Source organism: Dioszegia hungarica (assembly GCF_025882075.1).
Source record: "Dioszegia hungarica strain PDD-24b-2 chromosome Unknown MKK02contig_16, whole genome shotgun sequence".
NCBI lineage: Eukaryota > Fungi > Basidiomycota > Tremellomycetes > Tremellales > Bulleribasidiaceae > Dioszegia > Dioszegia hungarica.
In genome coordinates this window covers 109,482-135,096 of record NW_026515773.1, presented here as the reverse complement: position 1 = coordinate 135,096, position 25,615 = coordinate 109,482, and the positions used below count along the sequence as shown (strand labels likewise).

Here is a 25,615-nt window from a genome sequence, read left to right as displayed (position 1 = left end):
CAGCTCCATCATCTCAGCTGAGTTGCTGCGGAAAAAGAGCAGAGATAGAGTTCGACGCGTCCCTTGTCTACAGCCACGTGGACCGGCCTACGACTACCGGCTGGGTCCACAGCTCCCATCCATGCAAGGGGTCTTGTAGGAAGCGTTCATCTTATACCTCGCCATGGCTGCGTGCAAGAAGTTCGTGCAGCAGGTGAGATCAGACGGAATGCGAGAAACTGATCAGATCAGTGCTGGGCGACGACAATCAGCAAGGGAGGTACGGCCATCCCTTCGACGCTCCTTCCTCCAGTCCCGAGCTGACCTGACGCAGGACATGATGGGAACACCCTGGGAGGCGTAAGCTCGCTCACACACTGATCTTGGAGCGAAGCACTCCGAAGGCCATACTGACCTGCCAGCTGACATTCGGCTCGGCCCGTCCGGGGCACCTGCAGACGTTCTTACCCGTTGAGAAGCGTCATCTGAACAACCACAAGGTATGTCTGAAACAGAAGAGCCCGGGCTTACACGTCGTCGCTTAGGCAGCCAGCTGACTGGACAGACTGTCCACGGTGGTGTCCTCATGTCTGTCAGTATGGCCCCTTTGCAGGCTCGCAATATGCGAGGACCGGATCGGAACCTGACCCCAGCAGTTGACGGATACCGTCACTTCCCTCACGCTCTCCACGCTCGGTATACCGGCCCCGACCGGAGTCTCCGTCAACATCTCATGCGAGTTTGTCAGACCAGGAGGGAGGGAGGGGGATCTGCTAAAAGGTGTTGGCGAGGTAGTCAAGATGGGCAAGTCCCCCCTGAACTCAGCCTCCTCTTCCGGCTGACCTGATCAGGACGGACGCTGGCGTATACTCGAGTGACCTTCTTCGATGCGCAAGATAGAGTCGTCGCCTATGGGTCACATACGAAGCATATGGGAAACAACATACCCCAGCATCGCTTCAGCGAGGATGGCGAGCAGGAGCTGGAGATGGAGGCCAAAGCGAAGCTATAGCATTGGCTTCCGTGTCCGAATACATACTGCACTGCTAGCAAGCATGCACAATCTATAGGTCAAGTGGTAATGGAGAGCAGGAGCTGGAGATGGAGGCCAAAGCGAAGTTGTAGCTACAATTTCCCTGTCTGGCTGGGTACTGCAGGGTTAGCAAGCATGCACAATCTATATGCTCAGCGAGGATGGAGAGCAGGAGCTGGAGATGGATCGATGGAGACCAAAGCGAAGCTGTATCAACGATTCCAACCGTGTCTCGGGGCTGGCAAGCATCACAGTCTATAACATCCGCTCAATCCAGTCTATATACACTTTGCTGATGCTCTTCGCTCCACCTCCACGCTCAAATCTCACCCTCACCACATCTCATTCGCCTGCTCTACGGCCTGATCAAAGTCCCCCAACCCCTCATCCTTCGTCAACGCGCCATCAAACAGATTCTCATTGAACACGACGTGCCCACTTGGCGTCTGCTGCTCCGCCACCCCCCAGTCTCGGACTCTTGGGTCGTCTCCGCCCGCAACATCATCTTCGACCCTAGCGTGCAGGCTGCCCGGCAGGGCAGGACTGGGCAAGGCGCCGGATGGCTCGGTAGGGGACTGATGGAGCAGCGGGGGGAGGCGGTAGGCCTTTTGCGCCTCGTACCCCTGCATATAGGCTTGGTCGGGGTGCGGGAGGCCGTGAGCTTGGGCATGAGCATGGGCGTGCAGGTGAGCGTTGTAGGCCGGATCGGGGTGCTCTTGCTCCGGAGCGTGAGGGTGCCCGTAGTAGTCCATCGCGCCAACATCGTATGCGGGCTCGTCGTAGCGCGGGACGCCGTGATACTCTTCCGCGTACTCTTGAGGATAGACGTACCCGTACCCATGCCCAGCGTGAGCATGAGCATAAGGGTCGACCGATACCATCCCGTGAGCTCGTGGATCGACCTCATACCCCGCAGGAGCAGGCATGTAATCTTGTCCACCGTACCCCGGGTAAGCCTGTGCGTGGCCGTAGTAGCCGGGATGACCTTGTGCCTGAGCTTGGGCATGAGCGTGCTGAGCCTGAGCGTGGGCATGAGCAGCTGCCGCGCGCTGCTGTTGCTGGTGTTGCTGCTGGGCGGCATTGTAGAGCGACATGTTGAGCAGGTTGTGGCCGAGAAGGTTCTGCCGGAGCTGCTTGGCTCGGGTTTGTGCCTTCTGAGCTCGCTGGGCGCCCTTGGACAGCTGACCGGGATCACGGCGACGGCGGCTGAACAGTCAGCTCTGACTTATGGTCGTCAAAGCATACTCACCTCCTTGATCTCGCGGCACTGCTCTCGGGGCTTGTATCCACCTCATCACCGACCAAAGCCTGCTCCTTGATCTCCTTCTCGAGCTCCCCGCCCGCCTTGCCCTTGATCAGCGCCTCAGCCACAGCTTCCACCTTCTCATCCTCCGTACCGTCCTTCCTGACCCTTCGCCGGATGATATCAGTACGGCGAAAGACCGGCTGGTACCTGTACCCAGGGTAACTTGTCTATCAGTATGGCCACTCCGGTGGGCGCGATCGCAGAGCAGCCCAAAACTCACAGCCTCTGATGCTCCTCCTTCTCGATCCGGGCCATCTCCTGGAACTTGGCCCGCACGTCCTGGGGCGCCTCTTTCCACATCTTGGCAGCCACGACCGAGATGTTCTGGTGCTTGACCTCGACGGACGGCGGGATGAGGTTCGAGTCGGTGATGTGCTTGCGGAAGAGGATGAACGCGTTTCGGGCGCGCTTGATGTGACCTTCAGGTTGCTATTGATCAGCGTAGTCTCCCATCAGCTAAAAAGGCGTCACTCACCTTCCTTGCGTGGGACTTCTTGGCTCTGGGAGCGGGCACACCACCTGCTTTGCCACCGCTGGTGTCGCTCCCGCCTCCGACGACGGGACTGGTCAGTGTGGAGTCAAACACCGCAGACTGCCCATCCGAGGGCGTAACAGGCGAAGCATTCTGACTGGAAAACTGCGAGACGGGCACGGAAGGTGGGTAAGACGTGGTAGTCGACGACGGATCACTGTGTGTCAGGTTCTGGTTGATCGAGAAGCGGTGCGCGTCAAGTGCGGTCTGGAGTGTCAGAGGGTGACGAGCGAGTAGATCGGCCGCGTTGGGCGCAGAGGGGATGATGGTGTCTTGTCCGAAAGAGACCGAGGGGTTGCTGGACGACAGGTCAAAGAGAGGAGCTTGGAAGGGAATGTCAAGGGGAGCAGTGAAGTTCAGGTTGGTGATGGACTGGTCGGTGAGGGCTTCGACGGCAGAGTCCGGGAAGAGGGCAGTGATGTCAGGCTTGGAGTCGAGTGCCGTGAGCTCAGGATCGATCACGCTGCCGCCCGGGACCTGGGGAAGGAAGCGTCCAGTAGATTCAGCGAGGGGAGCAGGAGCAGGCGCAGCTGATTGGGTCGTAGTGGGGCCATGAGTAGAGGCAGAGGTGGAGACCTCGGCGGCGGGGGCAGCGGGAGCTGGGGCTGGAGCTCGAGTGACTGCGGGCTTGGCGAGCGGGGAAGAGCTCTTGGGCACCCCAGCGTGAGAGGGGTACGGGGAGGTGGTGCTACGGATGAGAGGGTACGCTTGGGGACGGGGAGCAGTGATAGAGTTGGATCGGGACCGCTCGCCTATGATGATCAGTTGGTGCACTAGGTGATTTCATATGGGTGGCAAAGTGGGTGGCAAGAGAGGGGACATACCTCCGCCACTCGCGCTGACTTCCCTCGCTTCGCGGATCGCGGTAGCGTCGAACGAGGGGGTAGGTGTGCGGTTCATGGACATGGTTGCCATCGTGCTTGGGGGCTGGCACTGACTCGATAGGAGGCAAGGTAAAGGATCGCTGAGGTTCAGTGAGAGAACGTGAGGATGGATAGGCGTCAGTATCTTGCTTCACACTTGAGGCAGTGAGGATGAGGGATAGTCAGAATGGATGATCAGTATAGTGAGTGTAGTCTTGTCCTGGTCTATGGTCTTATCCTTGCTGGCGACTTGGTACTGCAGTGCGGAATACTGAAAGGTCGATGGAAAGCTTGAAAGGTTGCTTGACAAAGTGAGAGAAAAGGAAAGAGAGGGGGGCGACCGTGTCCTCTTTTCAAGCCCGAGACGAGTCGATTCGAGCCTGTCGTTCTTGCCCCAGTGAAAGGAGGCACAAGAGGAGAGAGCAGGAGAAAGTGGGGGTTGTGGGTCAAAGGAGATTTTTGAGGGCGTAGGGTGGGGGCATGTAGGGGAAAGGAATGAAAGGATCGGCAAGGGATTCGGAACTGAGGCCTGGACTTGCCTTTGTCGTGAAAGTAGTTGCAAAAAACTTATGCGCGACAGGCACGGAGCTAGCGGGGCGATGAGTACCGCCGGGGTTGATATTGAAAGGACACCCAAGGGGGATAACTCTGCTTTGTCCGACCGCGATGATCAGGGATGAAATGACATGAATGGTGAGTTGGTCAGCCGCCTGCCATACAAGCAGGCTCCAATCAGCTCGTCCCAGCTGATTCCATTTGCATTGTGCTTGACCCCTCGCTCAAGGGCGAGCCCGTCCCAATTTTTACCCCTGATATTTCACTCCTTAGACCTGCTTTCCGCTGTCGTCCACCTCCTCCTGCATAGTCGCGAGAGGGCTGTTGCTGCGCTGCGCTCAGTCAGCAACCACTAACATCACGTAATGCGTTGATGACTCACCTCGGCCTGCTTGATGCTGTCCTTGATATCCTTGTCGCTTGGCTTGTCGCTATCGTCCACATTGTCAGGGGTGCTGGAGTTGGATGATCCGGAAGAAGCACCACCGGTCTCCTCCTTGTCCATGGCAGTCTTGGGGCTGTTGCTTTGCTATGCCGTCAGCTCCTGTTCCTATTCGATAAGTTTCACAGAACTCACCTCGGCCTTCTTGATGCTGGACTTGATGTCCTTCTCTGAGGGCTTGTCGCTGTCGTCCACGTTATCAGGCTTGACTGTGTCCTTCTGACCAGTTCCCTCCGGGTTCGTCTACCAGACTCAGCTGTACATTCGTCGTTGACCGAATAAGCGAAAAATAACACACCTTGATGCCGGCTTGCGACTTGGAATCCGCCTCCTTCTCGGTGCTCTTGTTGGCGATACCAGCCTTCATCTCCGTGCCATCGATGGTGCCGTCGAACTTGTCCCCAGTGGACGCGCCTCTGCGGTGCGGCTTCTCGTCGTCCCGCTTCGAGGGGATCTCGGTTCGTGGGCGAGATTCACCGGCGTGGACCATCTTGCCCTTCGGGTCCTCGTCCAGCTGAGGCATTAGCTTATGCCTAGCAGCAGCCTGGTAGCCTTCCGAAAAGGACGTGGTATGCAGTCCCCTGGGCCAACGCTGGCCACAGACGAGACATCCACTCTGCCCAGCATACCTCCCCCGCATCCCCCTTGGCCCGAAATAGAATGCCCAGAAAAGTCCGACCTAACTCACTCCTGGTCGTTCACCCGACTCGCGCTCCTTCCTCATCAAATCCCTCGCAGCGTTCTGGTGCTCGTCCTCGTGCTCCGGCTTCGCGCCCTTTCCGTCGGCTACGTGTGCACCCGCGCCTTTGGCGTCAATGTGCTCATGTACCTCGTGAGCGGCTTTGTCGCCGGATGGCATGAGGATGAAGGCGGTCTAGAGCTTCAGCTCATGATACTGTATGCCGAACAGATGAGAGCAGAGTGACTCACGAGGGAACCAAAGACGGCGGCCGACCCAATCATCCAGGGGGTGTTGCTGCTCGGCTTGTGGTGCGTCGAAGCTGCCCTACGGGGCGCAACCTGCGCCTTTGGGAGCGCCTGCCGAGCTGCACGTGCAGTGTTGATGAGGGCTGAGCGGACAGACATGGTGTGCGTGTATAGTATGGCCTTGAAAGTAGATGGTAAGAATAAGCAGTTGACGGTAATTGGACGAAAGGAGCAGCCTTGCCGGAGGAACGCCAGCCAGCTGAGCGCTGAACGAGAGCGGGATCGGATCGCATCGGCCTGGATTTTGAACGCACGGATTACCGGGGGAATGACGTCAGGCCCGATGGCGGACATCGCCGCCAAGTCACGCGCACAGCCAAAACGCGTCCAGCCACCGTCGCGTCCAGTCAACTTTCGAACGCACAGACCTCCTTGATTCGTCTATCGCATCTATCACCCATAACTTGGTACCCGTCCCCGCTTCTTCTCCCTCTTTAGCCTATTGCGCGCTTCATGCCCGACTCTTCTCCCTCCTTTTCGCCCTTTCCAACCCGTCAAATCTTCTACCCTCCGGCTGAGCTCCAGCTAGTTTCTCATCATCACCTCAGCCAGCGCTTCGTGTCCTGCCCTTCTTGGCTTTCCCTTTCGTACCCAGACCCAGAGATGCTCTTGTACGGTGGGAAGGGGTGGCCTGCCCTTTTGCCAACAGGCCCCCTAACCCTAAGGTGAGATAGGTGGCTCGACATGGTTAAGCCAAATCTGACATGACAGTCACTCAAATACTCCTGCCTTTACATTCCTCACCGCCCCTTCGATAGCTCGGCTGTAGACCCCCGGACTCTCCCCCGGGCGGACGGACATCTACACCGGGCACTCCATATCGTCGCGCGGCTACACGGATCTCCAAGTGAGCAGGGTCCGATCTAGAATCGGACATGGTGTCCGCAACTGAGCGGGGTCCACACCTCGAGGCTACCCCTTCGCCCCTCGCGAGCGCGAAGGGACCCCCGGAAGTCGAAAGACGAGGACACCGCAGCACGAGGTCATGCCTTTCCCACTAGCGGAGGGTCGGGTCGGGTCTGTCGAGAGGGAACGGGACTGTTGTGGGGGTTGAGATTGGGGATGACGCTTGAGGAGGTATGAAGCGGTGATGAGCGGCTGGAACAGCGTGCGAATGGGAAGGAAAGGGTCGCGTATGGGTGTGTAGGGTCGGAGGGGCTTTGAGGTGGTGTGTGGGCGGGTATGGCGATTTGGGAGTGTCGTGTGCTTGCGATCCCGTCTGACTTGTCTTGTCTTCCTTTTCTTCCCTTTCACACCCAATCTTCCCGCTTAACCCCTTCTCGCCCGCTCATAGCGGAGGGCATCAGTACAGTCTTTTCGTTACCTCCCCGTTACTTTCCCCTCCTCTTTGCTTCTTCCCTTGTCTTCTCCTCTGCGTGCGCCAGCCCACTTCGACCCATCTTTCCGACCTTCAAGACTCCCCTTCCTACCTTTTCATCACTCATCCAGTCCAACACCCCATCAGCCCAAACCAGGACCACCCCGACCCCGCCGTACCCGGCGAAGACGCAGTAGAGCTCTGCACTCGGGCCTTCACACCGGGGCGGGTCACTCGGGCGGCGCGTCTGTGTTGGCGGAAATCATATTGGCGGTGCGGATGGGTGGGGACAGGTACATGAGGACGAGAGGATCGCTGTACGGGTCGTGTAAAGGTGGAGCGGGCGCCCGGGGAGATGAGGCAGGGGTATGAGCGGGATGTAGAGCGAGGGGAAAAGGGGAGGAGATGGGGAGATCTGATGTGTGGGGGACGTGGGACTGGTTGTGTCCCTTTGTGGGTCGGGTTGGGGAGAGAAGGGAGACGATGGACCGGCACAGGGGAGGGCTGTATAGCCCAGAGAACCTGTTCGCGGAAGTCCCCATTCGCCCTTTAGATGCGCTCGTTCTTGCTTCCTAGTCTTGCGAGCCATCCAATCCGGGCCAGATACTTTTCCTCTATGCATTATGATGATTTACCGCTTGATGATAATGATCTGAAGAATTCAGAGTATGCGTGTTCTATATCGAAGAGCATCTGCGGATCAGAACCGTAAGGCAAGCATGAAGAGGAAGAAGTAGTCGAACTCACCTGCCTTGACTGCTCCTCGGTGATCTCGTCGCTGGCCTTCATGGCATTCAGCGTGATAAGCCTGTCTGGTCAGTATGTCCCTTGCCCCTTGCCACCAACGGTATCAACTCACCATCCCAATATCTTGCCTCTTCCCTCCCACTCCCCACTCCCCCTGAACCTCGTATACCCACTCATCAATTCCGTCAAGAACGGGTGTAGCTGATCCTTGGCGCGCAAGTTGAGCTTGAGCGCATCCATGAATGTGATAAAAGACTGGGTGGTCTCTGCGACCCATTTGCCCGTTTCTGCACCGGCGCCGTCAGAGGGCTCAGAGGCGTGCTCGATGGTCGCGGGGACGCCAAGGAGGAGGCGGTGGAGTGCGGCAGGGTGGTCCATCTGTGTGTCAGCCATGATCATGTGTATTAAGGGCCCTGACGAAGGCTCGCCGAAGGGGTCAGTCGCGTTCAGTATGGGTCAAACTTGACGGCCTGGGGGAAAGCTTCGGGCTTCTATAGCGAGAGACAGGATGACCTACCTTGAACCGCTTCATGAACGCCTCGAGAGTCCCTATCTCATCGGAAACGAGCTTCATCAACGACTTGTACTGCGCCAACAGCTTGATACATGCTGGCGTGTACCTGCCCATCAGCCCCAGCTCGGCTGCGCTCTTTACGCTAAGGCGGCAAACCTACTCTTTCCCGCTAACGCTGTCCCTCACGTACGCTCGCTCGAGATACTCCAAGCTGACAATGATGCTATAGAGCGTCGCGAGATTCTCGGCGCGCTCCCGCTCTGCCGGGGTGGTGTATAGTCGGACCTCTTCGTCGAGGTTCATCTTGAGGGGTTCATTGGGGTATGGCGAGTCCGAGGTAGGAGCGACCCAATGTCAGTCTGATGATGGAGCTTTCCGATCCTCCTATTGACCTTGAAGAGGCTCAAGGCTCAGGGGGCGTCGAGATACGGGGTAGATGTGCAAGGCCATGAAGAGGCCCAGCATCGCATCGCTATCTCGAGCTTCGAGCTTCCCTTCCGCCGGATCTTGTCGCATTCAGCATTCCTTGTCGAGGTCCGAAAGATGTTGACTTTTGACCTGCCGGCCTCCTTGACTCACCCCTAATCTATCTCCTTTGTGTATAGTTCAACAGCTCTGGACAGACTCAGGCTTGAGATACACCGGCGCTCTTCGTATCGTACCACCCAGCCAGCATCCGTACTACAGAGCTCCGACTTATCGAGCTCGCGTGAGACGGCCGACAACCACATCTTCGTATCGTCCTCAGCTGCTAGCCTCGAGCATTGGCCTCTTACATACCCACTACGAGTCCCAACACGTCGTCTCACGCGAGCCTGTAAGGTGCAAGCTATGTCAAATGGGGAGTCCTCGAAAGCCGGTATGTCCCTCTTCTACCCTGCTCGCCCGCGTGCCAGAGCTCATGGCCAAAAGATGTCTCGCCAGCTGTGGACTTTACGGCTGGTGTCATAGCAGGTGAGTCCTACCTCGCCCTTCGGATCAGCTATGATTGCTATTCTGTTTCTCGGGCGTAGAAAAGCTGACGAGCGGATAGGCGTAGCGGGCCTTGTTGTTGGTCAGCCATTCGACGTCGTCAAGGTCCGATACCAGACACCTGAGTTCAAGGGTCGCTACACGTCGATACGCTCCGCCTTCGGTGCGTTGCATCGGTCTCCTGAGCAATGGACCTAGTGCTAGAGCCATCAGCTGATACCTCCAGCCAGTATCATCCGGGAAGAAGGCACGCATGGGCTCTTCAAGGGTGTCATGTCACCTATGGTAAGCTCTCCGTCCTCCACCTCTCTGTTGTATAAGCTGATATGTCTAGGCAGGTATAGCTTTCGTATGTCCTCTCTGGAGTCCAGCTTCACCTCACCCCATCTAATTATCCAGATCAACGGCGTCGTCTTCACTTCCTATTCATTCTTTATGAAGCTCCAACTTCCCGCCGACTCTGGACAAGAACCAAGTCTGGGCCAGATCTGCCTAGCCGGCGCAGGAAGTGGTCTTGCTAGCTCGTAAGTCTTCTCTGGCCTCTTTATCACCCCTCAGTACAGCTGCTGATGGTTCAGGCTCATCACCTGTCCGACGGAACTCATCAAAGTAAACCCGAGCTAGCATGCTTCAGCGTGAGCGATAACTGACCCGATCAGATCCGCCAGCAGTCCTCTCCTCCACACCTCAATCCCTCTATCTTTACCGTCTGCCGGTATATTATACGTACAGATGGAGCACGGGGTCTGTATCGCGGCTTTACGGTCACTGCTCTTCGTGACCTCGCATATGGCCCTTACTTCTTCACGTCAGTCTATCAGTCTCCTTACCTGTCTCTGCGTCAGACTCCTCAAGTTTCTGGTAGAAAGGGGCGGAGAAACTGTGATCATTGATCGACGATACTGACTAGGCAGATATGAAGCTTCGTGCCGATTCTTTAAATCCCGGCGAGCACCTATCGATGCGGCCTACCCCTCGCAGGCCTCCAGTGGCCGGCAATATCATCATGAATCCCTCATCGACGAGGCAGAGATGGAGCTGCACGCGCTGAGGCCGTGGGAGCTGATGGTAGCTGGAGGACTGGCGGGCGTGGTCGCTTGGATGGTAAGTTCCCCTTATAGCTGATCAGTAGACGGTGTAAGGAGCGTATCAGATATGGTTAGTGCTGATCAATTAGGCCACGTTTCCTCTCGATGTTCTGAAGACCCGCTCTCAAGCCGCTTCCTGGCAGACCGATTCGGCCGGGTCAGTCAGGAAGAAGCCACCGTCAATATGGAGAATAGCGAATCAGGCGATAAGGACAGAAGGCTGGAGGGTCATGTTTGCCGGTTTGGGACCAACATTGATTAGGGCTGTACCTGTAGGTTCTCCCGCCTGCTCGCGCACCGAATAGTATCGGTTTGCGCGAGTGTGATGAGGGGAGTGGGATGAACCTGAGCTGACTCTTCAGGTCAACATGGTCGTCTTCCTCACTTTCGAAGCATGCGTCGCGGGCATGTCCAAGTGATTGCCGCCCCTCCGCGTCTGTTTGCAGATACCGCATGGCCCGCGGCCCGTTCGTCTCGTTGAAGGATGGCTGGCCCTCTCCCGTCTCCACGTCAGAGCACCACCTCCCTTGGCCCTCCAGCTCGTAAGAGCCATCTCAGCGACGCTCAGCGAGTACGTGACACCGATATCGACGCATGCGGAGAACGGAAGGCTTCAGACGTCATCAGACTCGTCATAGTGTAGCAATAATCTAGACAGCACCAACTTGCATTGCATGGGCTTCTTTCCTTCTTCGAGGCTGGCACACTATCAGCTTTACGCCCCACACGCCGCACTCATCAGCGGCACATGGGCAAGCCTCATCTCAGCCACAACGTGCCACGCCTCGTCTCTGAGACTGCCGATACTATACGCGTAGGATTGCATCATTCTTTGACAAGATGCCGACTTGCTCGCGTTCCATGGACTTCCTTTCCTTGTCGGCGAACGGAACGGAACGTCACGACGAGACAATGTACGCCACAGATTCGTCAGCACGCGTCAGCGGCATGTGCGATCCATGTGAGCAGGCTGCCAGCCACAGCGTGTCATCCCTCCACTTGCAGCCTCCCTACCACGTCCCATCTGAGACTCTCGTCTGTCAGCCGGCGGCGACGGACGCCACATAGAGCCCCAGGCACACCAGGCACAAGGCATGTGAGATGGTGGCGTTTGCCTTTGCATTCGCATCGTCGCTGATATCATTATTGCCGGATCCGTCACTTTTCAATAAGACGTCTTCCATTCCCCAGGGACTATGCATGGTTTGCATTAGCATTAGCATTAGCCGCTCCCATAGAAGCGTAGAAGGAAGATCACTCTGCGACACAGACAGGATAGCATTCGTTCAGTAGGAGTAGATCGGATGCACATCTGTGGGTAAAATAGCCACATTCTCTCTGAGGTGCCACTCTGATCTACTCTGATATGCTTTGAAACGTCCCTCCAGACAGAGCCGCGGAAGGGACGCAGGGAGTGATCGACACTATTGATGCACTGAGGATAGTCTTGGGGCCATTTCCAGCCTGAGCACTGCTGTAATCTCGCTGCGGAGTAGTCTTGCGGAGCTAGCAGGAGTCGCCAGTGGCAGCGACTGCATTGAGGAAGCCGCATCTCAATAGTATCTCAATCGCTATCGCGCTGCGTACACCTCCTACAGCCGCGGATTCCCCGGATTCCGCTATTAGCTACATACCGTGATTGCTTGGAACCGAGATCTCTATCGATAATGCACTGCACGTCGTCATTCTATGCAAGGCTATAGCTGCTCCTTAAGCATTGCCGAGCTCGGTATAGGCGGTCGTCGTAATACACCCAGCTGCCGATTGTGGCGGGGTAACGTCAAGCGGCGTTGTCCGCAGATACGAAACAAGGGGCAACGTCCAGGGTCAGGGAGTGATGCCGTATGAAACACACTCCTGAGTCCTCGGGATGCTGTCATCCCGACGGGAGGGATCGATCTTTCCCTGAACTCGCCGGGAGATAAGCCCATTCATACTCTCGAATTTGCTACTCCCGTCCTCTTGTGAATAGTAACTAACTACCCACTCCCTCCCGTTATCAAAGCTCATGCCAGCATTCGCGGGTAGCGCCACGGCGTGTGAGGGGGAAGGCGTTCCGAGACAGGCGGATGGAGCAGCCGTTTCTCAATGGACGTCGTACACAGATTCTCTGTTCGGCTCAGTGGAATAGCTGATAGCGAAAGGGATGTCTGTGTGTGTGGGAGCGTGTGTTTAGGCTTATTGCTCTCCCTCCCTTTCAGACTCATCTAGACACGGAAGCGAAGGAGGGAAGGCAGGGAGGCGTTCGTTTCATGACTCTCGCGCTCGTACACGACTCCCCGTCCGCACCCCCGTCAGCCCATCAATCACTCACTCGTACCCATCGCGGGAAGCTACATAGCTGTCTCCTATATCCGTCCCGCTCCCGCCGCACCTACCTCCCTCCTGTCCTGTCTCGACTTGCACTACCCGTCTCACCTATAACAACCCCCTTCAGCCCCCTTGACTCTCTTCCGAGACACCTACCCCTCACCGTGCACAAGACCGAACCACCTATCGATCTCAGTCCCGACTGATCCACACCCTCCGACCTCCTGTCAGGCCATCGGGTCGCCGAACACCACTCGCCATCATCGCTCAGGTCACATCGTGCACCCCTGGGTATAGGTCTCCGGCCTTCTGATCGCATCATCGGACCTCCCGTCACCCACATCAGCCACACCCGATAAGGCGCACCCCTTCGGCTACCGTCACTAGGCTTGCAACGGGACGCTAGACTCTACACGTCTATAGCCTGTCGACCCAACGTATATAGTCATTCCTTCGACTTGATACTCCCTCCATCATCTCACCTTTATCTATTGTGCCATCATCACTCTCACTTCATCCCTTCACCATGCTCCTCCGACTCCTCCCTGCACCCACGGCTGCTCAAGCCAACCCACCTACTATCCTCTTCACCCTCCCTCCGCCCAACCAGCCCTACACCGCGCGATCACTTCCTCTTCCGCCCAACCTCCTCGCACACAAGTCGGTGTGTCTTCAGGAAGACATTGACTGCCCAAATGCCCTTCTCGGTGACAAGGCCAGCTGGATGACAGGTGTAAGTTTTTCGGTCCTCTCGGCATGGACTCAACTGATCGACAGATCATCGACGATGTCACCTTTTCTCTCGTTAGCCAGTCGGTCACCGTCAACTTCATCGATGGCTCGCAAAAGTCTTACCCCATCAACCAGACCTGCATCGGCATGCTCCACCGCGTCTGCAAGGAGGTCGAGCTGTCCTTCGCGCCCGCTGCAGCGGTCACCGCTACCCCCGAGTCCACACCCGCTCACTCACGCCAGACCAGCGGGTCTAGCATCGCATCCTCATCCAGCCGGCAGTCCATCTCCCACACCGCTCGACGATCAACCTCTTCCCTCCTCCTCTCCTTACTATCGCCCCTCCTCCCTTCACCCGCCTCTGCTCAGGTCAGCCGCATCCCTCCTGCCCGGGTACACAGGCGTCAAGCCCGGTCACTCCTCGTCGACACCTTCCGTCGCTTCGTCCTTCCCACTCTCAAGGCGGAGCTGCCAGCAGCGTACCTTCCATGGTCGATCGCCAGCGAGTCGGCGCGGCGGCTGAAGGACTTTGAGGGGTTGCGGGTGGAGGTGGACAGGATCTTGGCGGAGACAGGCATGGAGAAGGGGACGAGGGCACCATTGAAGCGGTACCGGACTTTCTCAGCGGGATCAGTGGACTCTGACAACGAGTCTACCGTCAGCTGCGACTCGGCTTCTTCTACCCCGGCCACATCCATCTACTCTTCCCTCAATGGCGAATCATCTCCTCAATGCTTCCTCCTCTCTATCCCTCCCGCCCACGCTCTCCCTGCATCTCACCAACCGGCCTACACCGCAATCCTCCAGCGTCTCACCCACATCGCATCGCGGCTGCACAGCATCGCCCGTCTCAACAGCCGGTACGAGAAGGAAGAGTCCAAGCGCCTCTGGCTCGAGAGCCTCGAGCGGGGTCGCGCGGTCGACAAGGCGCTCAGGTGTGCGTGGTCCAACGGAGGGTTGAAGCGTGGGGTCTCGATCGCGGTGGGGCCAACGACTAGGTCGAACCTCTGGCGGTCGGTCACGGCGGAGGAGGTGGCGCAGGAAGAGCGGCGGTTGGCGGGCGCTATCCACCCGGCGATGATGGAGGATGATGAACCAGGGATGGTGTCGGATGTTGAGGACGCGGAAGTCGTCGACGTCACCTCGCCCGTCACTCCCTCGGCTCCCGCCTTTACCCACGCTGCCGTCTCTATCCGCCTTGGTCCCCTCGAGCCATGCTACGAGCTCCTCGGCGAATCCTTCTCCAAGCTGCCTTCCCGCCCTACCCTCGAGCGGTCCGTCACTCCGGTCCTCGCCCCGGCTGACCCTCCATCCCCTCCGTCTTCCGTCGCTTCCGACGAGGATGACCTCGACGCCTCTCATCCCCTCCCCTCTCTTTACGCCTCCTCTTCCTCCGAATCCCTTTCGTCTTCGGGCGAGTGGGACGACGAGCTCCGCACCCCCTCCCCTCCGCCCGCAGACGACTCGGACGAGGAGACCGAGTTCCACGCGGCCGGTATCCACCCACCCACAAAAACCAAGGGCTTCCAATGGGCCCCTTACCCCACATCCTCTGACGCCGCCGAGGCCGAGGCGGATCGGCCAAAATCCCGTCTTGCCTTCCGGAGGCGCGCGAGCGAGCTCGACGCTGTATCTGCCTAAAACACCCTCTTCTTCGAGCACCCACCTTTTCTGATCATCCTTGTTGTTTACATTACCCGATTGTATATAGTAGATCTAGATACTCAGTCAGATACCGGGACTTTGGAGTAGTGAGCGGATTAGGACAGTATAAACTTTGTAGCATAGATACCATCATAGGACTCAGCTGTAGATACAACCTTCATCATAGGATCCGGACCATGCAAAATTTGTTCTTCCTACTCCTTCGACGTCTGCTCAGCTGAAGAGTCCACGAGTCAGCTTGGTTCAATAGTGAGCAGACATAACGAATCAAGGCAGATGACTACATCAGCCACTATGCCAGCTCCTCCACCTCCATCCGCTCCTTGTCCCACACCCCCGCCGTCCAGTACACATCCGCCTGCAATCTCGCTACACACTCTTCCCGCGTCTCGAATTGGTAGATCATAAAGCTGCCAGCCAGGTTGGGTGTGCCTGCGGGAGGAGGGGAGTCGCGTTGGGCAGTTCCGGGCCGAGGGAGGAAGGGCGAGCCCATTACTGCTGATCAGCACACTGCCCGAGCTCTAGGCCACCTCTTCCGCACGGAAGGCGAGGAAGGAGGGACTTACTTTGCCGACCCATCTCATTCTCGCCCTTCGCCAGGTCCGCTTTGGCAGCTACCAGGTGTTGCGCCCGGACGGAGAGGCGGCGCTCGAGCGAGTTGGGGTAGTCGGGGCAGTAACAGACAAAGCGGGGCATGGTGAGCGATGAAAACGGAGATCAGGGGTATGGTATGGGGAGAGGAACGGGACACGTTGTGGCTGGCCTGTGTGATTGGGCGAACAACAAAGTCAAGTTTAGGCAAGAGAATAGGGGAGTCGCAGGATCACAGGCAAGCTAGAAACGCTGCAGCTGGACCGGCCGCTCCGGGCCGTTACTTGCCGGCCGGCCTCACCTCGACTGCTGCCAGCTGTCGCTGGGACGCATATGCGCAAGCTTAAGAGGATAGCGCGAGGCCTGGCGATGTGCAGATGTACGAAACAGCATATTATGGGGTCTACGTTGCGTGGCTCAGCATCAAAGATCGTTTAGCTACCTCTTTGCTCGACAGACTATCGCGATCGCCCTTCCCCGCTCACAACGCTCCGCCATGTTCACACTAACCTCCCTCCATTCGGCCTCGACCCCCCGCCCGTCAGATGCGCCGTGACACCCTCCGTCCTCGCCCGCTCCCACGCCTCATCCTCTTCTGTATTCTTGACGACATACCCGCTCTCCACGTCCAATCTCGGACTCCGTCTCCCTCCAGTCAGATGCGCCGTCGGCCCGCTTGCCTCTGCACGCTCCCACGCCTCATCCTGCGCCCTGCTCCCCGCACCCCCAAATCCACTCGCACTCAGCGGTCGTTGGTATCCTGCCCCTCCTGTCCTTGAGCTTGGACGCTGTGGGCTCCCATCGACCCCATATGACGCCCACTCGGCACTGGGCTGATAGTCCCCCTTTTCGTACCCCGGCTGCATCTGCGGCCCGGGCGGACCAGGATAGGGAGGGACCATCCATGCTTGTTGTCCTTGGTTGTGGAGGGGTGGGGGAGGGTTGTGCGCGTATGGGTCGTTGGGCTGCAGAGCGTACGTCTCGACGGCGTTCCCGCGTTGGCGGGTGCGGACGGAAGAGGGGTCGAGAAGTTGGCGGTAGAATGCGAGGGTCAGGGAGGCGAAGATGGCCTACAGGTCAGCGTTGGAACGGGATCGATAGAAAGAACGTACGGCAAGTATGACAGAGACGATAAGCCAGGCAATGACCGTCCATGTACCTCTGTCCCAAGCCGTAGTGCAGACTTCCGCAGTCAGCTCTGTACTTCAGGCGGCCGGCCAGCCTTAGCAGACTCACTGTTTCTTGCCTGATCACCCGTGATTTTCTGCTCGACCCCACTGCTCTACGCTTGATCAGCTTCAATCTTTGGGTCATTGTTCGACAGATTATTCACATTTTGGTATGTCGCCCCGAACGTGTTTGCCGCGCATTGCGCAATCAAGTCGCTCTTCAGGATAAAGTGCCGAACGACGTTCAGGATCTGCGCGCCGAGGGTAAGAATCACCCCAAGCGGGGCGAGAACGATGATGAGGCGTCCGACAGATAGATTGTGCTGTCTGTCAGCCGGAGGCATCTGGACAAAGCTTTGGATGAGGTGAGTACGAGCAGACATACCATAAACGCAATGACGATAAAGGCAACTTCGATGAGGGCGATGACAAAGTACAAGATCCCCTGTGCAAGTGCCATCATCTTCTGCCTATCTGACGCTGGGACATCAGCTCTGCTCCGCACAATCGTCCGAGCACGGTAGAGCGAGGTGACGACATACAGTTCGAGTCCGCTCGATCCCGGATACACTCAACCCCCATGGCAATGCCCCATATCGCCCCGAGGATAGAGACGAAGATGACGATCGGTCGAAGGGAGTATGGGTAGACCTTCTTCACGACAGCGGCGTATCGGGGTGGTGGGCCTGATGATTCGAAAGCCGGTCCAAGAGGAGGTGCGGGAGGCGGAGGCGGAGGCGGCGGCGCGGTAGCAGCAGCGAAGGTAGGTGGTTGTTCCGTCGTCATCGTGCGTTATAGGTATACGTATGTGTAGAGGTGAAGGAGAATGTGGAGATGGCCCAGATGTGAGACAGGGGAGTGGCGACGCGGGTGAGGTGGCGAAGACGGGGCGGGCAAGAAAGGAGCGGAACCGTGAGGTGCGGGTGAGGAGCATCAAGGAGACGCGTGATCAGCCAACGTCCCCTCGGTCCACAGCAGAATATCTTTGGGGTGGACAGGTACTACTCACCGTCAGGCGGGGCGGGACGCGTACGGGTAGACCACATAGGCATGATGGGCAGATTGTTATGATGTTGGTTGAAAGCAAAGACAGCGCGAGATTTGACTTTTGTTGATGCTGCAACTCGGTGACGAGAACGTCGGACGCGCCTTTTGGCTTGGCGGTTGGCTGAGGTGTTGCAGGCGGTGATGTGTGTCGTCTTGTGGGAGCCAGAGCCCGATGATGTACTCCTCGAAAGCGAGACTAATAGCGCTGAACAATGTAAGATCGAAAGCAGTGCTATGCGTGTGGGATCTGAACCCCAAAATACCGCATCTGCCCCGCCGTGCCTGAAATCGACAGCTGCCAAACCATGCGGCCCGCTCCACAGCCTTCCATGCGACCAGCCGAGCGCCCCACTTATCTAGGCGAGCAATGAATCACACTTCGCATCATACAGTATCCGAAAGATCAAGCCGAACTACATACTGTACAGACCGGAGCCCTACTCTACATATTTGGTACAACCTGAATGAACCCCATACTTGTACACTCCTCTCTCCTCATCTCTACCTCTCTATCGCTCTACAGATCTACACATTCTAATCCTCCTCATCGCTGTCCTTGTACATGTCCACGCACGCGCTCACATCCGCCAGCGCATTCTCCTCCTCCTCCTCCTCCTCCTCATCCTCACTATCACCAGTCGAGACAGTCAGGCGTTTCCCAAACGACAACCTCGACTGTCCCCCTTGACCCTTCTCCAGCCCCTTCCCACCGGCAGCCATCGCCTTTCTTTTCGCAGAATCCTCGGCATCTCGTCGGCGCGAGAACGCAGTTTTGATCTTCATGTCGACTATACTGGCGAGTTGGCCTAGACGGATCTTGTTGGAGATTTCGGTCGTGGTAGCTTTTGTCGTGCGTTCTGATCTCCATCAGCTCTTCCCCTTCATTGTCGACGGGGAGGACTCACTAATCATCGCGTCCGCTCTCAAGACCCATACCCTAATCCGGTCCGAATCATGGTGCTCCCGCTCCTTGGTCATCGGCAGAATATCAACCAAAGGGTTCACATCCCCCAGCATCTCGTACAAGAATGCCAGGAGATGGTCGACCAACATATGGTCTGGAGTATCTTCGGAGAGCTCATCGATGATCACCATGATGCCGAGATGGATCGTGGGCAGGAGGGGAACGAGACGCGGCTCGTCCTGTCTCATCAGCTCAACCCCCAAGGACAATTGAGGAGGACTCACGACAGGCAGTTTGCCAAGAGAGTCCGGCGCCAGCAGACCAGCTGCGACCCATCGGGAAATCTCTCTCGACTGCTCGGACGACATCCCGATAGCATACAAGACTTCCCGCTTGGAGACGGCTGGGATGTCGTCGGTGGCGTTGCAGATGCTCATGGCGAGAGCGACAGAGTCCTGCGACATCAGCCACTTCTCCCTCGAGGCCCGAGTGACGTCCAGCTCACCACTTCGTCGAGACAAGCAGGCCACATCGCCTTCAGCGCAGCCTGGACCGCATCCTTGGTAGCCGGCGACGTGGTAGGATCGGCATACAGCAAGCAGAATACAGGAGCAAGCTCGACCGCTTCTTGACCTAGCAAGTGACCGCGTCTACTTGATCAGCTTAACACTCCGTTACTGACGAAGCAGAACTGGGGGGTATTGACTCACTCGGCAAGCTTGGTGAGCAGCTCAGCCAGCCCAGCCAGCACATTGTCCCTGTCCGCACGGGGCTTGCCCACGTCCGCAACCGGGGTGAAGGTAGGCAAGACTGACTCCCTCATCCCCATTGAGGCGAACAATCTGAAGACCGTATCCCGGACATGCGAGGAGGATTGGAGTGGATGGTGTTTGGCCGAATCGACGAAGCTAAGCAGGCACGCCAACGCTTCGGTGGCGTTCTTCTGTACGACTAAAGAGTCAGCTTGGGTTCCGGCATGGACATCAGGCCCGGACTACGTAGCTCACATGTCTGCAAGCAGAAGGTAGCGAGGGCCGGAGTAGCCGCTGCGTCGAGCTGAGAAATGGCCTTAGAAGACGCCGAGAGTATAAGAAGCAAGTCATAGTCTGCTAGGTCAGCTATCTGGCCCCTTGTCCTGCGCCCGGCAACTCACCTCCTCTCTGCGCGCTCTTGATCCCCGTACCCCACATCCCACCCTTATAAACCCCCTCAGTCGCAATATCCACCTTCTCAGCCTTGGCGAGGACCGCCTGCTCCTCCTGCCACACTCCCGCCCACCTCACCTCCGCCTTCAACGCCGCCGCAGCAGCCTCCGCCTCCTTCGCATCCTCAAGAACCATCTCGGCTGCACTTCGATCCTCGTCATTCAGATCCCGGAGCGATACCCTAGACATCTGAGCCATCGTCCGCATCCCCGAGCCGGCATCTCGTCCAGGGAACGCCGGCTCAGTCGACGGATCGCGGGACGTCGGCGTAGGATACGGCTGGGCGCCTTTCGGTCGCTTTTCGGGCGACTCGGACATTCCAGAGTTGGACGACCCGAACGCCATCTCGAAAGACGTGTCCTGTTCGTGTGTCGCCGCGATCTTGGAGAAGAGGCGTTCGGTCGCGCGCTCCTCCGCCGTCTTTTTGGGTTTGGGCGCAGGAGCGGCCGGAGGGGGACTATCAGCCGGAACGCGAGAGCCGGCCTGACGATGCGATTTCCGGGTCTCGGCAGCTATGAGAGTCCTGCAAGTCTTAGCGTGATCCAAACAGGTCAAGCAAAGTGGAGACTTACGCAGAAGCAATAAAGCTAACATCCACCACCTCATCATCGTCCGACTGTTCTGCCGCGGCCGCGGCATCGGCAGCCCACTTCATCCTTCGCTGGTGCACCTCCTCCTCCGCAGCGGCCCGCGCCTTCTCCTTGGTCTCCTCCATCAACCTATCCCTTTCAATCTTACGGTCCATGCTCTCCGCCCGCTTCTTGCGCTCCTCCGCACCCGGCGATAAGGCCGGGTGTTTTGGCTTGGGGGACGCGAGAACGGCCGAGATAGACGGCGTGTGACGGGAGGAGAAGCTCGACGCTCGCGAGCCGGATTTACTAGGCGTGTTCTGGCGTTGCTGCTTGAGCATCGCAGCGCGGGTGGGGGTAACAAGGAGATCCTTCTTCTCCTCCGCAAGGTCCTCGGCGGAGAGAGCACCGACGATACGCATCTTACCAGGTGTTGCAGGCGGGATGGCACCCGGCGGGCTCTGTGGCGCAAATTCAAATTCGGCGAACTCGGCCAGCTCACACATCAGCTCCAATCCCTGCTACGGCTCAAGAAATGCTCACCAGATCCACCTCTTGCTCCTCTATCTCGAAGTCTGGCTCCGAGTCGCCCGCGAGGTCGATGACATCCTCGGGAGTTTTAGCCTTGGCCCGAGGCGTCGTATCGTCCTTTCCGCGTCGAGGGGTTTTACTCGGCGTATTGTACGGGGACCGATGGGAGGACGAGGTAATATCCATGAGCCGTGCGGACGATGTGGGCCGGCGCGGGGTGTGATTGCCCGAAAACGACTTTTTGGGCGTAGGCTGTGATGACAACGAAGTCAAGCTAGACGTTTCCGAGATGGTCCGGACCAACGGACGGGCGGACGAGCCAAAGCCTTTTCGGGACGAACCGCCGGGTGCAGTACGCGGCGTGACGGGCTTGCCAGGGGAGGATGTCACGGATGACGATGCCGGCGCGGAGGTGAGGTGGGAGCTACCAGGTGCGGAACTAAGTGCCGAGCTGGAAGTGGCGGGTGTCACGCTCCCGGTCCGACGAGCTCTGGCCGGGCTACCTGCCATTTGCGCAGCCATAGCGGTCGAGGGTTTCCGCGCCCACTCTGTATCCGGCGCACCCATCGTTGGGACCTTGTAGTTTACCGGGGGCTGGTTGGCCGTAGGCTCGGAGCGGGAACGCGCCGCCGGAGCCAGAGGTGAGTGTTTCGCCACCTTGGAGGAGAAAGCGTGCTTGGATGAGGAAGCAACCGCATTATCTTCGACGATGTGATCGCGCTTCCTCTTTTCGCCGGACGAGGGCGACCGAGCAGGACCTGCAGGGGTAGGGTGCTTGGCGCTGGAGATAGAAGTGGTGTGGCGTTGAGCCGAGGGGACGGGTTTGGGCTTGCCCGTTGACTTGGTCGGAGTTGGGGGTACGGACGATTCAACGGATCCGCGACGCTTGGTAGGGTCTGCTTTGATGACGGATCGCAGCGGGCCGCTGACTTTGGCCGGCTGGGTAGACTGAGAAGTGGGCGTAGCGGGAACAGGGGGCGCCTGACGGGGACGAGCCGATCTTGGCGGGATCTCCACGACGGGGATGGACGCGCCGCGGTATCTAGAGGACGAGCCCGAAGAGGCGAGTGCGGCTGTACGCGAGGGTTGAGCAGGACGGACGGGAGCTGCCTCACCCTCCTTGAAGAGGTCTTCGAAGTCGTCCACCAATTCCGGGACGCGCCTGGAAGTTGAGGTCTGCTTCGGCGGTATGGCGCTGCTAGAGCTCCTCGGGACAATGGAGGTGGAGGAGGTGCTGCTAGCGGTCCGACGGAAGGAGGGCGCGCTGGTGGAAGACTTGAGTGGGGAGGATTTGGCTACAGGCTTGGGGACCTTGCGGTTTTGGGTAAACATGGGATGTAGAGGTCTAGTGGTGTCAGCTGCGTTCTGCCTGTAAATAATTGATGGACTCACTGAACGGAGTCTCGAGAGCCTGGCACCGCTGCCTTCCCTTCATGAACCGTGTCAAGATTCTGAGCACGCTTACTGCTTCCCGCGACCATTTCCTTCTCCCTTTCCTTCCCGCTGACGGAGTCGCTCATCCTCGGCCGGCTACTAGAGGCAGAAGTGGAGGATGAGCCACCGCCAAGCTCCACCTTCTCCCTGCTGACGCTCTTGCTGAACTTGCTTCGCTCGCCCAGCCTAGGCTCAACGCGGTTGGAAGATGGCAACGCGACGGACCCCTTCTCGCTAGGTCTGGCCTTGACCGGGGACGGTGGGATGACAGGCTTCTTGCGGGGAGACTCAAGGTCCCGCCGAGCCGTAGATGAAGAAGAGGAGGGCATGATCTTGGGCCGGTGGCTATGTGACGAGTCGGCCGATCCGATCGAGATGGCGTCGAGCTGGTCCTCGCCTTTCCGCTTCCTGGAGGGGACCTGCAGGCCGTCTCGCGAAGACGACGATGACGATGGAGGAATGCGGTTGGACGCGGAGCCCGCGCTGGCCTTCCACGAGTCGACCAGAGCAGGAGTAACGCCCTTCCTGACGTTGAATGGAGGCACGTTCGGTTTGGTCGTTGGAGCCAACGCGCCTGACCTGGGTTTGGACGACAATGACGCGCCGGTAGGTAGGATTTGTACGTCGTCTTCGTCGGATGAGCCTGTGAGGTCTATGAGTGGCATAGAACGCCCGCCATTGGTTGGATGAGAACGCGATGGGCCGGCCGGAGGAACCCACGACGAGGTTGGAGCGTTACCGCGATTCATCGGAAGGGATGTCTCAGCTTGGGGAGGTGGAGGTGGGGTAGTTGTCGTGTGGCTTGACTGTTGTGTAACGAATGACTGAGTGGGTAGGTGTCGCTAGTGTATCGACATACTTGGGTGAGGTGAGCTGCCTTTGAGGTGTGAGGTTGGACGTGACAGACAAAAACAAAGGCAGACGCGCTCTCCAGCTGGTGCTCCAGGGGCTACCTTGTCCAGGGTCTAAAAGTGCCACACCGTCTCAGACTCGCTCACAGCCAACTTATATTTCCGGATACTGTAACTCCGATCAGTAACTGACAACGGTCACAGGTCACCTCAACCTGGTCACCTGTCACCGACCGGGCAAGTCGTGGCGACAGTGACCTTCATAACGCATCTCGGAGACCTCAGACGAGCCATGTGTCTTCGGTGTAGCATCGAAGGTCGCTGAGCGGGCTATTCAAGCCTTCCCACATTCTGTAGAGGCTTCCTCCAAGCAGGGCTATGCATTGAAGCGACTCTTGACCTACTGCCTGGCTGAACCTCTTCAGTTGAGTCACCCAATTGTGGTGTCACAGGCCAAAACCGCCTGGTCACGGTAAGTACCCTGAAGAGCTGCCGCGTGACTTTGTCGTGCCTTTGACGTGACGTCAGCGACTGCTCGTTCCCATTATTAGATCTCTTTCCCCTTGCGACCACAACTTGGCTTTCGCATTCCTATCAATCTCTTTGTATCCATCACAGCTCTCACTTACCTCCAAGCTATCAACACGATGTCCTACGCCTCTGCCACCAAGAGCAACAGTGCGTAAAATTCCACTCGGAAAAGGATCAAGCTGATTCGCAGTCCCCGCGGGAGAGATGCCCCACCCCGACCAGGGCCTCGCAGATGGCCACTTTGAAGGCGAGACCGGCGCACACGGTCTCCACCAGGGCGAGAAGGTAGGTCATGCTCTTCCAACATGTGCACATCAACCTGCTGACTCTCAGATCAACGTCCTCCCCGCCGGAAGCGACCTTGAGCACCCGCCAATCGAGGACGAGCTTGCCGCCCGCCCAGACCCTATCCAGCTCAAGCACGCCGAGCCCGAGACCTCCAACGCTCTTAACGTCGCCCCCGCATCCACCCCCGTCCCCATCGACACCACCAAGTGGGAGAAGGTCGAGAAGGATCTCGAGGCGGATGTCAAGAGCGGAGCCAAGAAGGCCGAGAAGAAGGGCAAGGAGCTCGGTGATAAGGCTGAGAAGAAGGGCAAGGAGCTGAGCGCCGAGGCCCAGAAGGCTGGCAGGGAGATCAACGATAAGGCGCAGAAGGCCGGCAAGGAGGTTTCGGACGCGGCCAAGGACCTCAAGAAGAAGGCCAAGGTCAGTTCTTTACTGCAGAATTGCGGGGCGAAGCTGATGTTCAGGCCGAACTCAACGAGGTCGAGAACAAGCTCGAGCCATACTGGGAGAAGACGAAGGACATTGTTCTCCGCCCCGGAACCCTTGGTGGCCTTATGGGTGTTGTCAACGTCGGCCTCCTCGGCACTCTCGGCTACTTTGCTTACACCCGCCGCGACCAGCCATGGGACCGCCGTCTCGTCGGTGGTGCCGCTGCCGGTACTCTTGCTCTCTTCGGTGCCGAGGGGTGAGCTAGAGCGCGCGTGCTGTCGTGCGTACATAGCTGACTCTCAGTTACGTTACCGAGTCTTACCTGTCAACACCCGAGGGTCGTGCCGAGGCCGAGCGGGCCAAGCGTGAGGGTTCGAGGGCGTACATGCAGGCCAAGGAGATTGTCCTCAGGCCCGGTGTCTTTGGCGGTCTTGCTGGTTTCGGTGAGCTAAATATTCACATGCGAAAGGTAGCAAAGCTGAGTATCAGTAAACGTCGCTGTCCTCTCCACTGTCGGCTACTTCAGCTACAAGCACTGGAACCACATCTGGGACCCCCGTATCGTGACTGGTGTCACTGCCGGTCTTGTCGCTCTTTCTGGATTGGAGGGGTGAGCTACGATCCGTTGCATGACTCGAGCCGAAAGCTGATAGTTTAGATACGCCGGAAAGGCATACGCCGACAACGAGCTTCCCAAGCGCAGGTAAACAACGATGTGAAGCAGTCAGGCGGAAGAATAGGAAACCGAGTATAGATCGAGGTAGGAGGAGTTTGGTAGGAAGAAGTCTGACAAGGGGGAATGAGACTGGGTTCTTGCTTGTTGCGTGGCTCTTTCTATATAGGATACATGTATGCACTACTTACACACGACACCTCCTCTCTCACCTGCGAGTACCGTGGAAGCGGTCAGCTGGACCACATGAGCATCTCGGAGGTATGAGGATTGTAAGTTCAAGCTCCGACGTGCCTGAGACCGCTAGCCGGCCGAGCCGGGTGCGGCTATTTGGTTCGCGCTAGATCTTG

At 58.0% G+C, this 25,615-nt stretch overlaps 10 protein-coding genes across 10 annotated transcripts; 4 read left to right on the top strand and 6 right to left on the bottom strand.

Annotated features, from left to right (window-relative positions):
- Positions 1–163: 163 nt before the first annotated feature.
- On the top strand, positions 164–821 carry MKK02DRAFT_38146 (uncharacterized protein; the record flags this gene model as incomplete). The annotated part of the gene is made up of 6 exons (XM_053089956.1): positions 164–193; positions 232–259; positions 314–339; positions 402–479; positions 545–571; positions 636–821. The coding sequence occupies 6 exons, from the start codon at positions 164–166 to the stop codon at positions 819–821; spliced, it is 375 nt and encodes a 124-aa protein (XP_052943270.1).
- Positions 822–1,344: 523 nt separating this feature from the next.
- MKK02DRAFT_38145 (uncharacterized protein) lies at positions 1,345–3,756 on the bottom strand (the record flags this gene model as incomplete). Its single annotated transcript, XM_053089955.1, has 5 exons — positions 1,345–2,218; positions 2,262–2,480; positions 2,539–2,747; positions 2,794–3,602; positions 3,675–3,756. 5 exons carry the CDS (start codon positions 3,754–3,756, stop codon positions 1,345–1,347), a joined length of 2,193 nt encoding a protein of 730 aa, XP_052943269.1.
- A 781-nt stretch (positions 3,757–4,537) lies between these two features.
- MKK02DRAFT_38144 (uncharacterized protein) lies at positions 4,538–5,796 on the bottom strand (the record flags this gene model as incomplete). Its single annotated transcript, XM_053089954.1, has 6 exons — positions 4,538–4,600; positions 4,651–4,797; positions 4,846–4,953; positions 5,009–5,224; positions 5,399–5,584; positions 5,641–5,796. The coding sequence occupies 6 exons, from the start codon at positions 5,794–5,796 to the stop codon at positions 4,538–4,540; spliced, it is 876 nt and encodes a 291-aa protein (XP_052943268.1).
- A 1,840-nt stretch (positions 5,797–7,636) lies between these two features.
- On the bottom strand, positions 7,637–8,579 carry MKK02DRAFT_28319 (vacuolar protein sorting-associated; the record flags this gene model as incomplete). Its single annotated transcript, XM_053087532.1, has 5 exons — positions 7,637–7,708; positions 7,763–7,823; positions 7,875–8,140; positions 8,280–8,382; positions 8,437–8,579. The coding sequence occupies 5 exons, from the start codon at positions 8,577–8,579 to the stop codon at positions 7,637–7,639; spliced, it is 645 nt and encodes a 214-aa protein (XP_052943267.1).
- Positions 8,580–9,107: 528 nt separating this feature from the next.
- MKK02DRAFT_38142 (mitochondrial carrier domain-containing protein) lies at positions 9,108–10,755 on the top strand (the record flags this gene model as incomplete). Its single annotated transcript, XM_053089953.1, has 11 exons — positions 9,108–9,135; positions 9,189–9,230; positions 9,310–9,411; positions 9,475–9,533; positions 9,583–9,597; positions 9,648–9,772; positions 9,827–9,857; positions 9,908–10,056; positions 10,163–10,352; positions 10,426–10,608; positions 10,699–10,755. 11 exons carry the CDS (start codon positions 9,108–9,110, stop codon positions 10,753–10,755), a joined length of 981 nt encoding a protein of 326 aa, XP_052943266.1.
- Positions 10,756–13,172: 2,417 nt separating this feature from the next.
- On the top strand, positions 13,173–15,019 carry MKK02DRAFT_28317 (uncharacterized protein; the record flags this gene model as incomplete). The annotated part of the gene is made up of 2 exons (XM_053087531.1): positions 13,173–13,379; positions 13,424–15,019. The coding sequence occupies 2 exons, from the start codon at positions 13,173–13,175 to the stop codon at positions 15,017–15,019; spliced, it is 1,803 nt and encodes a 600-aa protein (XP_052943265.1).
- A 316-nt stretch (positions 15,020–15,335) lies between these two features.
- Positions 15,336–15,739, bottom strand: MKK02DRAFT_38140 (uncharacterized protein; the record flags this gene model as incomplete). Its single annotated transcript, XM_053089952.1, has 2 exons — positions 15,336–15,538; positions 15,610–15,739. The coding sequence occupies 2 exons, from the start codon at positions 15,737–15,739 to the stop codon at positions 15,336–15,338; spliced, it is 333 nt and encodes a 110-aa protein (XP_052943264.1).
- A 395-nt stretch (positions 15,740–16,134) lies between these two features.
- MKK02DRAFT_38139 (uncharacterized protein) lies at positions 16,135–17,589 on the bottom strand (the record flags this gene model as incomplete). Its single annotated transcript, XM_053089951.1, has 6 exons — positions 16,135–16,704; positions 16,747–16,817; positions 16,871–16,916; positions 16,968–17,126; positions 17,189–17,283; positions 17,346–17,589. 6 exons carry the CDS (start codon positions 17,587–17,589, stop codon positions 16,135–16,137), a joined length of 1,185 nt encoding a protein of 394 aa, XP_052943263.1.
- Positions 17,590–18,384: 795 nt separating this feature from the next.
- MKK02DRAFT_38138 (uncharacterized protein) lies at positions 18,385–23,158 on the bottom strand (the record flags this gene model as incomplete). The annotated part of the gene is made up of 10 exons (XM_053089950.1): positions 18,385–18,707; positions 18,756–18,993; positions 19,039–19,209; positions 19,260–19,404; positions 19,465–19,705; positions 19,762–19,860; positions 19,908–20,482; positions 20,532–21,025; positions 21,072–22,404; positions 22,452–23,158. 10 exons carry the CDS (start codon positions 23,156–23,158, stop codon positions 18,385–18,387), a joined length of 4,326 nt encoding a protein of 1,441 aa, XP_052943262.1.
- Positions 23,159–23,991: 833 nt separating this feature from the next.
- Positions 23,992–25,299, top strand: MKK02DRAFT_38137 (uncharacterized protein; the record flags this gene model as incomplete). Its single annotated transcript, XM_053089949.1, has 7 exons — positions 23,992–24,022; positions 24,066–24,160; positions 24,209–24,583; positions 24,628–24,848; positions 24,896–25,035; positions 25,082–25,202; positions 25,251–25,299. The coding sequence occupies 7 exons, from the start codon at positions 23,992–23,994 to the stop codon at positions 25,297–25,299; spliced, it is 1,032 nt and encodes a 343-aa protein (XP_052943261.1).
- Positions 25,300–25,615: the final 316 nt, after the last annotated feature.